This window comes from Mauremys mutica, chromosome 1 (genome assembly GCF_020497125.1).
Source record: "Mauremys mutica isolate MM-2020 ecotype Southern chromosome 1, ASM2049712v1, whole genome shotgun sequence".
NCBI lineage: Eukaryota > Metazoa > Chordata > Testudines > Geoemydidae > Mauremys > Mauremys mutica.
The window spans coordinates 87,315,704-87,327,962 of NC_059072.1; the positions used below are offsets into that span (position 1 = coordinate 87,315,704).

Genomic DNA, 12,259 nt, shown 5'->3' on the forward strand with positions numbered 1-12,259 from the left:
GACTAACAGACATATTGAAGCATAAGCTTTAGTGGGTGAATACCCACTTTGTCAGACGCATGAGACATCATGTATACTGTGCTAAAGAACCAGCAGCAACGGGATTAAGTCTTGAAGATAGGGCCGGTGCAAGGAAGTTTTGCGCCCTAGGCGAAACTTCCACCTTGCGCCCCCCCAGCCCTGCAGCAGCTCGCCGCCCCCCCCCGCCTTGAGGCGCCTCCCCCCCCACGGCAGCTCCCCGCCTGCCCTGAGGTGCCTCCCTTCCCCCCACCCCCTCGCGGCAGCTCCCCACCCCCTGGCCCAGGGAGCCGTGCGGTACCTCCCCACCCCAGCTCACCTCTGCTTCACGTCCTCCCCGATGTTAGGCCTGAATAAAGATGTAGCACAAAACCAGTTATGCCAACCTGACTGAAGTCAGGCTAACAGAGGTTTCTGGGTAATCCCAGAGTGGAAAAGTACTGAGAAGCAGCATTGTTTCACAAAGCCCTGGAAAACGTGAGATAAGCCAGGGATTGCATTCCTGGCATAGCATCAGCTGTGCTAAGGACAGTGTTTGAAGAACTGATAAGAAACTCTAGCATCCCACGGTTCAGATTCTAACTCTCTGGTTGAGTTATAGGTTTGTTTAAAACTCCCCTGTATTTCTAACTTTTGGGGTTTTGTTAAGATATAATTAATAATCTAAAGTTGTAGACATAAAGTCTAGGCATGTGTGTATATTAAAAGTGTCTAGTTTTAAGTTGTTAAACAAAGGGGGGTGGGTTTTGCTCAAGTGAGTGATGTATGACGTAATAAAACTGTCTATATAGGCTAATACTAAGCTGTAAAGAGCCTGCTGGTTCTCACTGGAGATGAGTTGCTCTTTACTGATGCGTGCACTTGTCAATAAAGAGCTTTTAGATCGGACCTTGCTGGTGTTGCCTGTCTCTCTGTGATCAGACAACGAATTTCGCTGTAGGGGTTAAAGTCCCCAACACCGACAACACTGCCCCCGCTCTAATTCTCCTCCCAGGCTTGCGGCGCCAAACAGCTGATTGGCGCCGCAAGCCCGGGAGGTGGGAGAAGTGAAGCAGCGACTGCGCGTTGGAACCCCCGGGCTGCCGGCGGCGCACTGACCCAAGGGAACCTCTGGGCTGCTGGTGGCGGCTCAGACTCCCTCTCCCTCCCAGCGCAGCGACAGCTGAAATGGCTTTAAACATTTTGGGGGGGGCATTGCTTTTTGGCGCCCCCAAATCTTGGCGCCCTAGGCAACCGCCTAGTTCGCCTAAATGGTAGCACCAGCCCTGCTTGAAGAACAAACTCTGGCTGGCATATCATAAGTACATGGTCGAACACCTGCAGGCAGAAGCAGGGGGAGGGAAAGTAGCAGTTTTTTATGTTGTAAGCCCCATCAGGACCAGGATTTTCTCTTTTCTATGTTTATATAGCACCAGTGCAATGGTGCCCCAATCCCAATTGAGGCCTTTCAGTCTTATCACAATATATTTACTATTATTACTACTAGTTCCTATTCCAGCTTTCACCAAAACATACAAAGAAGCTTTATGGCACCAAAGGCCTTCCATCACAGGAGTGGTACAGGAGAATTCTGGGACAAGGCCTAGAGGTCATAAAATGGCTGGAATAGGGACCAATTGCTTATTCACTTAATTTGGCAGTCACTCCCATTCCAACGTGCAATATGGCAAAAACCAAGCTCTAAGTACAGTTCTTATTGGTGCCCATGGATCAGCGGGTATAACAAGCCAGGAGAGGCTAAGCCTCCCTTGGCACAGCCACTGCTGACACAGATGCCTGGGCTGTGGTGGCCCCACCTCTTTCCCTCCCTGCTGGGAATGGGCTTCCGCAGGAAGTTTTTGATTATTATGCGCCATGCAGGTTCCCGAGTGATTGAGGAGGCGGTATGTGCTACTCTGCTTCCCTGGTCCCTTGGACTCCTCAGGGAGATTACTGATGAACTCGGAAGCTGAGTAGCAGATACTGCCTCTTCAGCCGCCTGGGAATCCGCATGGCACATATAAAAGCTTGGCGTTCTCCACCTGGCTGCTCCTCTCCAGCACTCTCCACCCCCCTCTCTGGAGGTCCCCACTGCCACTTGCCGGTTACTCCTCTCCTCCCCATGCAGCCCCCTCCCTGCTTACCTGCCGCCGCTCACCGGCCCCTCCTCCCACAGAGGAGGGACACGGCAACCGCTAGTGGGCCAAGCAGGGAGGGGAGAGGAGGAGGGACGCGTGCAGCGAGTGGGAGGGGGGACCAGTGAGCAGTGGCAGGGGAAGCCGAGCAGGGAAGAGGGGGGAAGCAGAGGAGGGTCGCACGCGGCGAGCAGGGAGAGGGCTGAGTGAGGGAGAGGGGAGGAGGGAACGGCGGGGGGGGAGTGGGAAGGAAGGAGGGACTGGTGATCAGGCGAGCATTGGGGAGGAGGGGGAAGGAGAGGAGGGATGCCCATGGTGAGTGGGAAGGGGACCCTGCTGGGGAGGGGGCAGGGCTTGGGGCTGAATGGGGGCAGGGCCTGGGGTGGAGTGTGGATGGGCCTGCGGGTGGAAAAGGTGGGATGGGGAGCTAGCCTCAGAGTCTCCCCCCCCCCCCAAAAAAATTAGATGAAAAAGAAAAAAATGAAAACCAACAAATGTTGACCAAAAGCTTTCAGCTGAAAACCAAAAATCTTGATTTGTAAATGCTACCATAATTCATGCCCTCGTTCTCGTCTATGGGTCAGTCTCCCTGGCTGGCCTACATCTCTCCTGATACATGACTTCTTCCCCTTTGGTGAGTTATCACAAATGCATCCTTAGAGTTCCTGGTTACAGTGCATCATGGGAGATGTAGTCAGGTGGGGGGGCCTAGCCCATAGAGAAGAATGGGGGCACAAGGCACTTGAATTACAATGCCTCAGAGGTATGGTGACAACGTTTTCTAATAAAAAGCATTTAGTGTTTGAAGTTAAAATGATCCATAGACAGCAGAAACTTTTCACAAAAAAGATTGTTTAGTTAAAAATCCAATTTTAGCTAGAAAAACAGTTTTGATGGAAAAATGTTGACCACCCTTGCTAAGAGTATTGTGCTGGTCTTCTGTCCGGGCATGTATTTCATACTAAATGAGTAAAAGATGAAGGATCAGCTTTGTTTTATTATTTCATTTGTGTGTGTATTTTCCTGTAATCAAAAGAAGCAAACTAAAGAGAGGCCAAGTTATTGTCCTCAGAAGACCAAGCACTGGCATGAGAAGTTTCTGCCTGAAAATTAGGTTTTTGCTAGTTATGATTGGTTGCAAGAAGGGAGTATGTATTTAAAAAAGCAGTCTCAACCATAATTGCAACACTAGGGCTTGTCTACATAGTGCATTAATGTGCACCAGCTGGGGTGTAAATTCTAATTCACGATGCACACTGATGAACTTTAGGATCCACAGGGACAATTAGTGCATGGCACATTGGTGCATACTAGAATTCACACCCCCGCTGATGAGCACTAATGCATCATATAGACAAGTCCTGAGACCCTTATGTTTCCTCTTGCCTTTAAACATTCTTTTTGGTAGATTTGACTCTTGCTCTATGCTAGGGTGAAAAGGTTTAATATTACTGTACATACTCCAGACTGCAGTCCATCCATTTCTCATAAGAGATTCAGAGAAGTGTTTGCAATCTACAAAAATGCATATTTACTAATTATTTGTCCTTATTCTTTTCAAAACAAACCAGATCGACAATACATAAAGGATAGAGAGTCTGTGGAAAGACTTCAAGAACCACTGCTTGAAGTTCTACAAAAACTCTGCAAGCTTTACCACACTGATAACCCTCAACATTTTGCATGTCTTCTGGGCCGTCTTACAGAATTACGGACATTTAACCATCATCATGCAGAGATGCTGATGTCATGGAGAGTGAATGATCATAAATTTACCCCTCTTCTCTGTGAAATCTGGGATGTGCAGTGATAAATATTTTTAAAAGACCAAAGCATTTATTTTCATAGAACTACTCAACAGTTATTTCTTTAACTTTTCTTTATTTCTTTTTTACAGAAAACACACAAAGGATTTCATACAGAAACTTTGTTCATTATGTACTGAATGTTATGTAACTATCAGCCTTTCACATGTGAATATAGAACAACTTTCCCTGTATTTATACTTTCAGATCAAAAAGATAATCTTCAGCATCACTGAGATACCCTATTAGTTCCTTCTGAAATGAATGATTATATTTTTCAGTTATTTCTTTTAAAATGTGTGATGCGGGTTTTCATAATATTTGTTCATCACAGTACTATTATGCTTGACCTTTTGTATTAAAGGACATTGTTCAAATATTTACTGTAATAAACCAATGGAAATTATTTATGCCGCAACATAATTTTATCTTTTAACCATGAAATGTGTTAATTTGAGATGTCCAAGCTCTTATTTGCTCAAATGGGTGGACAACCAGTTGGCTCTAGCACATGGAAAGAGCCTCAAAACAGACTATCCAACTATTTCTTGCATGCCATAAATATGTAACTTCTTGGTCTGTTTGCATTATCAATATTCACAAGTAAAACTAAGATAACATTGTGTATTTTGTGGAATTCCACCATAGACTATCCTGGTTTACAATAGGTTACATAACAGAAATAGCTATCTGTGATCAGCAGCTCTGAGCTAAATTTCACTATTGATGTCTTAAAAGCAGGTATCATTCTTAAAACTAATACAATAAATGTACCACTAAATTTATGGGGACTCTATAAAGCAAACAGGGGAAAGAAAACCCTTTTTAAAATATGAAAATGCAATTAGAAAACCATAAAAATTGCCAAGGTAGGGCTTATGGGGTAGTGTAGTAACAGAAACTAATTTTAATTTTTTTAACTGAGTAGATTTAAAATTGTTCACTTTAAATAGTTTAGGCCTCAAATTTAAGCCCTGATCCTGCAATGTGGTGTTTATGGGATGATTCCTGTGCCCATGCAGAGCCTTGTTAATATCAATAGGGCTCCATGCAGGCAGAGGTTATCATATTGCAGGATCTAGACCTCACATTGTCAGGTACATAATTGTTATAAAATCTAATATAAATTAGATTTATGGGGGTGCAGGCTCTGGGCTGGGGCCGAGGATGAGGGGTGTGGGGTGCAGGAAGAGGCTCTGGGTTTGGGGGGGCTCAGGGCTGGGGCACAGGGTTGGGGCACGGGCTTACCTCGGGCGGCTCACAGTCAGCGGCGCAGCAGGGATGCTAGGGCAGGGTTCCTGCCTGTCTTGGCACTGTGGACCGCGCTGCACCCCGGAAGCAGCCAGCAGCAGAGCCGACCCCTAGGCGGAGCCACGTAAGTGACTCTGCACAGCTCTCGCTCGCAGGCACCCCCCCACACCCGCTCCCATTGGCCAGGAACCGGCCAGTGGGTGTGCAAAGCTGGTGCTTGGGGAGGGGGCAGTGTGCGGAGCTCCATGACCCCTCCGCCTAGGGGCCGGACCTGCTGCTGGCCGCTTCTGGGGCGCAGCCCAGTGTAAGAACAGATAGGGTCTAGCCTGTCTTAGCTGGGCAGCACCGCCGATGGGACTTTTAACAGCCCGGTCGGCGGTACTGACCAGCTGCCACGACCTCAGTGCCTTACATTCCACTACTGGGTTGCGACCCATGGTTTGAAAACTACTGTTCTAGCATGTTCTTTCAAAAAATTGTTTTGTATTTTTGAAATAATTTTCAAAATCTATTTCTTTAAAAAAAAAGTTTTTAAAATGGAAAATGATACATGAAAAATGATGGTTAAAAACAGTAAATACTGACAATTTTTGGTGCGAATTTTTGATTAAAAAGAGAATTTTTACTAAAACTTTTAAAAATATGTTAAGAAACTATTAATAACATATTGTTAGTAACACAGGTAAACTATTGTTATATTATTATTATTAGGTCTTGCCAGTTCCTCTCTAATTGCTTTGACTAAACATTTGATTGTAGAAGTTGCAATTCTGATAATCCGAAGCAGTCAAAAATAATGAGCCAGGACCTCAAAATTATGAAATTAGTTTAAAAATGAGATTTTAACAAAGGAGGGTTTTTTAGGGGGGAGTGGTATTTATATTATGGTCTTTGCCCCCTTAGGGTTCACATTTTCAAGTTTTTGTCCACAATCATGAGGGCTGGATACCTTTTTAAAAAAATAAAAGCTGAAAGTTTCACAGATTCAGATAACATACGTTATAACAAAAAACACTAAATACTGTGATAAAATCATGAGAGTTGGCAACACTAAAGTTGTGGCAGAACAACATTATTATCCTAATCTAAAACAGGATTCCTACTGATACAGATAATTTATAACTTTTTGAAGTGGTCTTTTGTCAGAGATGTTTTGTAGTAACAATACAAACATATCCTCTTCTTGGTCCTGCCCACTCCTTTCCCTATTACCCATTATGCTGGCGTGCTTTTTTTTCTTTTATGTTTTTAGCCACTTTCTCACTAATGGCTAATATTGCCTTGTCTACACTAAAGCTTCCATCCCACAAAAATATACATGCGCTTAACTTTATATATGTGAATAGTCCCATTGACTTCAACAGGACTTTGCTAATACATATTTTCAGGATTGGAACCTAAATGTTTTCTTAAAATCTCCACCTTTGCACAGTCACTTTTGTTGCTCCATAAGTCGTACAAATGGAGGGTGTAGTATTTATGACAGTGGAAGTATCTAGATCTGCTCTGAGCAGGGTTAGAACAGGCTGGTGAAAACAGCTGTGCCCTGTTTATGCTAGCACTCCCACCTTTGCTACCTCTGGAGAGGCACTGCACTGGTAATAATGCACTGGTGAAAGAGGAAGAAATATTGTAGTGTAGACACAGCCTCTAATTGCTTTTCACCATGACAGAGTGTAAAGGGAAGTCTTCTGAAATATAAATATTTGACTAGACAGGTGTTTCCCCATCGTGTAGTTGGTATCCTGCTTGGAGAACATATGACAAAATCAATTGCTATTACTCTAGGGAACAAGAGTTGCTTTCAAACATAATTTGATTCTTAGATTATAAGGCTGTGACATCCTGCTCAGCACTGCATACCCAAAACTTTAAGTCATTATATTACCACATTGGCTCAGCAGCTTTGCTGCTGTGTCAGCCTGTCTGCCTTGCCAGCAAACTCCTTAAGACTCTGCCAGTATAAACCTTGCCTTGAGGTAACAATCAGTGAACCCCAGTTCCCAAGTTTCCCAGAGACATCTCCTTGCAGTGTCCAGACCCTCTTACTGTGACTCTGCCAGAAATTATTAAATTAGCTGCTTCTAAGGAGACAGAGCACAGACCACCCTGTTAGACTAGCGAGCTGAAGACTTACACTTCACTTTAATACACAGTGTTTAGATGGGTTTGTCATAAACCAAGAATACGTTTATTATTAAAGACCAGAGATTTAAGTGATACTAAACAAGAAAAAAAGAGACAGGTTATAAACAAAACGCCCTCTGGTGATTAAAACTTAATTTTAGCAAGTTACAATCTTTTGCCTGTACAGTTTTTCATTTATATCAAGTTACCAGCATTCAGACAACTATACCTCCAGAGTAGGGGATTGGCTCAGAGATAGTGGTACCCTACGTCCCCTAGTCCTGGGTCAGTAAAATGTCTTTTTGATCCCCTTATATATTACCCAGAGTCCACTAAAGGCTTCTTGGGATGCAATGCTCAACTCTGGTGAGCTCGCTAAGCTCCTTCCTCAGTTGCTCATTAGCTTGATTGCTTCGTTTACCTGATATGTATATGTATTTTCATTGTCCTCTGCCTGTAATCAAGCCAGTCAGGCAGGGGAGTCCACATTCCTATGACTATGGCAGGCTCAATGTCTGCACTGTCTCCCAAACACATTTTAAGAACAAATTTCCAGAACACACATACAACTCTTTGTACCCCACCCATATATATCTCATGCAATGACATTCGGTGCCAGCATGTCACCAGTTTACATAAAACACCTTACAAGAAAGCCACCTTTTAGATATATATTATGACAATAGTGTGTTGTGGGTAGTGAATGTGTCAGGCCTGATATGAGTTACACTATAGTGGGCCCTCTGCCAGTGGGCACTGAAGGGCTTTTAGGGTCACAAGAGACCATCATGATCATCTAGTTTGACCTGGGCATAACACAGGCCATGGAATGACACTGAATTCCTCTTTGAACTTAGGGTGACCAGACAGCAAATGTGAAAAATCAGGACAGGGGGTGGGGTGTAATAGGAGTCTATATAAGAAAAAGACCCAAAAATCGGGACTGTCCCTATAAAATCGGGACATCTGGTCACCCTATTTGAACTAAAGCAGGGCTTTTCAAACTGGGGGTCACGAGATTATTACCTGGTGGTCACAAGCTGTCAGCTCTGCACCCCAAATCTTCTTCACAGTCACTGCTTTCCAGGACAGAGTCCCCCATCCTGTAAGTATGGCTACAATCTTTGTTCCTAGAGGGATACATTTACATTTAGCCATATTAAAACACACAGTTTGGTTGTACCCAGTTTAACTAGTAATCCAGATAGCTCTGTATTAGTGACCTGCCCTCTCCCATTATTTACCACCAGGCCCGTTGACAGTAATTCCGGGCCCCAGGGCAGAACAGTCAGTGGGCCCTCACGCACGTACAAGCCGCGCCGACGCGGTCCACCTGACATTTGGGCGGTGCTGAGTCTGCGCTGGCTGGTGCCCAGCAAGCTACCGGCTGCGCTGCTGGGTGCACTTTTTCAGCATGGCCAGGGCTTCCACATGCCTGCTCAGTAGGGTTGCCAACTGGGGATGCAGGCTCTGGGAGGGAGTTTGGGTGCAGGGTGTGGGCTTTAGGTTGGGGCAGGGGGCTGCGGTGCAGCGGGGGGGGCAGGGGGTCGGCGCTTACCTTGTGTGGCTCCCGAAAGCAACCGGTACACCCCTCTGGCTGCAGCAGCTCCTAGGCAGGGGCCTATGGGGTCACCGAACGCTGCTGCCCACAGGCATCGCTTCCGCAGCTCCCATTGGCTGCAGTTCCCAGCCAATGGGAACTGCGGAGTCATCCAGGCTCCTGGGCAATTGCCCTCTTTGGCCCCCTTTCGGAGGGCCTGTTTACCATGCTCCCAATCTTTGTGTCATTTGCAAACTTTATTAGTGATCATTTTATGTTTTCTTCCAAGTGATTGATAAAAATGCTCAACTGTGTAGTGTCAAGAACTGATCCTTGCCTGACACCACTAGAACACACCTGTGTCATGTTTCAGAGTGGTAGCCATATTAGTCTATCAGCAAAAACAATGAGGAGTCCTTGTGGCACCTTAGAGACTAACAAATTTATTTGGGCATAAGCTTTCGTGGGCTAAAACCCACTTCATCTGTTGCATGGAGTGAAAAATACAGTACGCAGGGGTGGCTCTAGGAATTGCGTCGCCCCAAGCAGGGCGGCACGCCGCGGGAGGCGCTCTGGCAGTCACCGGTCCTGCGGCTCGGGTGGACCTCCTGCAGACGTGCCTGCGGAGGGTCTGCTGGTCCCGCGGCTTTGGGGGAGCATCCGCAGGCACGTCTGCGGGAGGTCCACCCGAGCCGCGGGACCAGTGAACCCTTCGCAGACATGCCTGCGGGAGGTCCACTGCAGCCGCCTGCCGCCCTCCCGGCGGCACGCCGCCCCAAGCGCGCGCTTGGCGCGCTGGGGTCTAGAGCCGGCCCTGACAGTATGCATATTACAGCACATGAAAAGATGGGAGTTGCCTTACCAAGCGGGTGCGGGTGTCAGTGCTAATTCAATCAAGGTGGAAGTGGCCTATTCTCAACTGTTGACAAGAAGGGGTGAATATCAACAGAGGGAAAATTACTTTTGTAGTGCTAACGAGGCCAATGCAATCAAGGTGGACGTTGCCCATTCCCAACAGTTGACGAGAAGGTATGAGTATCAACAGAGGTAAATTACTTTTTGTAGTGACCCAGCCACTTCCAGTCTTTATTCAGGCCTAATTTGATGATGTCCAGTTTGTAAATTAATTCCAGTTCTGCAGTTTCTCGTTGGAATCTGAGTTTGAAGTTTTTTTGTTGAAGAATTGCCATTTTTAAGTCTGTTATTGAGTGTCCAGGGAGATTGAAGTGCTCTCCTACTAGTTTTTGAATGTTAGAATTCTTGATGTCTGATTTGTGTCCATTTATTCTTTTGTGTAGAGACTGTCCGGTTTGGTCAATGTACATGGCAGTGGGGCATTGCTGGCACATAATGGCATATATCACATTGGTAGATGTGCAGGTGAACGAGCCCCTGATGGTGTGGCTGATGTGGTTAGGTCCTATGATGGTGTCCCTTGAATAGCTATGCGGACAGAGTTGGCAATGGGGTTTGTTCCTGGATTAGTGTTTTTGTTGTGTGGTGTGTAGTTGCTGGTGAGTATTTGGTTGGGGGGCTGTCTGTAAGTGAGGACTGGCCTGTCTCCCAAAGTCTGTGAGAGTGAGGGATCATCCTTCAGGATAGGTTGTAGATCCTTGATGATGCGCTGGAGAGGTTTTAGCCGGGGGCTGTAGGTGACGGCTAGTGGCATTCTGTTACTTTCTTTGTTGGGCCTGTCCTGTACTGGGTGACTTCTGGGTACCCTTCTTGCTCTGTCAGTCTGTTTCTTCACTTCAGGAGGTGGGTACTGTAGTTATAAGAATGCTTGACAGAGATCCTGTAGGTGTTTGTCTCTGTCTGAGGGATTGGAGCAAATGCAGTTGTATCTTAGAGCTTGGCTGTAGACAATGGATTGTGTGATGTGGTCTGGATGAAAGCTGGAGACATGTAGGTAAGTATAGCAGTCAGTATGTTTCTGGTATAGGGTGGTATTTATGTGACCATCATTTATTTGCACTGTAGTGTCCAGGAAGTGGATCTCTTGTGTTGACTTGTCCAGGCTGAGGTTGATGGTGGGGTGGAAATTGTTGAAATCCTGATGAAATTCCTCAAGGGCCTCCTTCCCATGGTCCAGATGATGATGATGTCACCAATGTAGTGCAAGTAGAGTAGGGGCGCTAGGGGATGAGAGCTGAGGAAGCGTTGTTCTAAGTTAGCCATAAAAATGTTGGTATACTGTGGAGTCATGTGGGTACCCATAGCAGTGCCGCTGACTTGAAGGTATAAATTATCCCCAAATGTGAAATAGTTGTGGGTGAGGACAAAGTCACAAACTTCAGCCACCAGGTTTGCCGTGACATTATCGGGGATACCGTTCCTGACATCCAGGATTCCCAAATCTATGAATCTTGGGTAGCAAATAGAATACCCCTGGTCTGGGCTCTAAGGGTGTGTCTGTGTAGATTTGTGCTTCTTCAGGGAGTTTCTTGAGCAGATGGTGCAGTTTCTTTTAGTAACCCTCAGTGGGATCAGATGGTAATGGCCTGCGTCATGGTGTTGACATGTCGTGGCATCTCCCTGTATAATATCAGATTGTAATGGCCTGTGTCATGGGGTTGTCATGTCATGGTGATTCTCTCTGTATAATTACATGTTGAGACCTGTGTGACGTTATTGATATAAATTGGGACCATATAGAACATGGGTTGCAACCAATGTCCTGCAGTGGCACCAAATCTTAGATAAAGGGGGTCATCTAAGGTGTCTAAGACCAGGTTATGGGTTGCTGGTTATAATTATGCTGTCTGTATGTCTGTATCATTTTTAGTTGAAGTTATGAATGTTGGCTCTATGCTGTATTTCAAGTTTGTGCTGTGCTTCTGGGGGAAGCCTCCCAGACAAGCTGGTGTTAGCTCTGCTTAGCCTGCTTGATGGCCCATTAAGGACCATCAGCTGCACAATTGACCCATGGAGAGAAGGCAGACATGCCTTGTGACTCAGCAAGGTATGCAGAGACTTGTCCATGTGACTGCAGACTCCATTTTGCTGTGATTTTCCACAGTGAGAACAAAGAGATTCTTACACCTGGAAAAGTCTATATAAGGCTGATGCATCATCTCCATCTTGTCTTCAATCCTACTTCTGACCTCTGGAGGGACTTTGCTACAAACTGAAGCGCTACACAAGGGACTGAATGACCCATCCCAGCGGGGGGTGTATTCCAGAGACTTAATTTGAACCTGCAGTTTACTCCATTACTGCTGCAAGCCTGAACTAAGAACTTTGCCATTACTGTATGTAATTGATTCCATTTAACCAATTCTACCTCTCATCTCTACCTTTTTCCCTTTGTAAATAAACCTTTAGATTTTAGATTCTAAAGGATTGGCAACAGCGTGATTTGTGGGTAAGATCTGATGTGTATATTGACCTGGGTCTGGGGCTTG

At 45.8% G+C, this 12,259-nt stretch overlaps 1 protein-coding gene across 6 annotated transcripts in view; it reads left to right on the forward strand.

The window, feature by feature from the left end:
- NR1H4 (nuclear receptor subfamily 1 group H member 4) overlaps positions 1–4,343 on the forward strand; it is a 67,349-nt gene extending 63,006 nt beyond the window's left edge. For all 6 annotated transcript variants that reach the window (XM_044981981.1, XM_044982000.1, XM_044982014.1 and 3 more), the window contains one exon: positions 3,704–4,343. In XM_044981981.1, the coding sequence (XP_044837916.1) occupies positions 3,704–3,942 (239 nt within the window). In that variant the 3' untranslated portion in view covers positions 3,943–4,343. The remainder of the gene's footprint in view (positions 1–3,703) is intronic.
- The last annotated feature ends 7,916 nt before the right edge of the window (positions 4,344–12,259 follow it).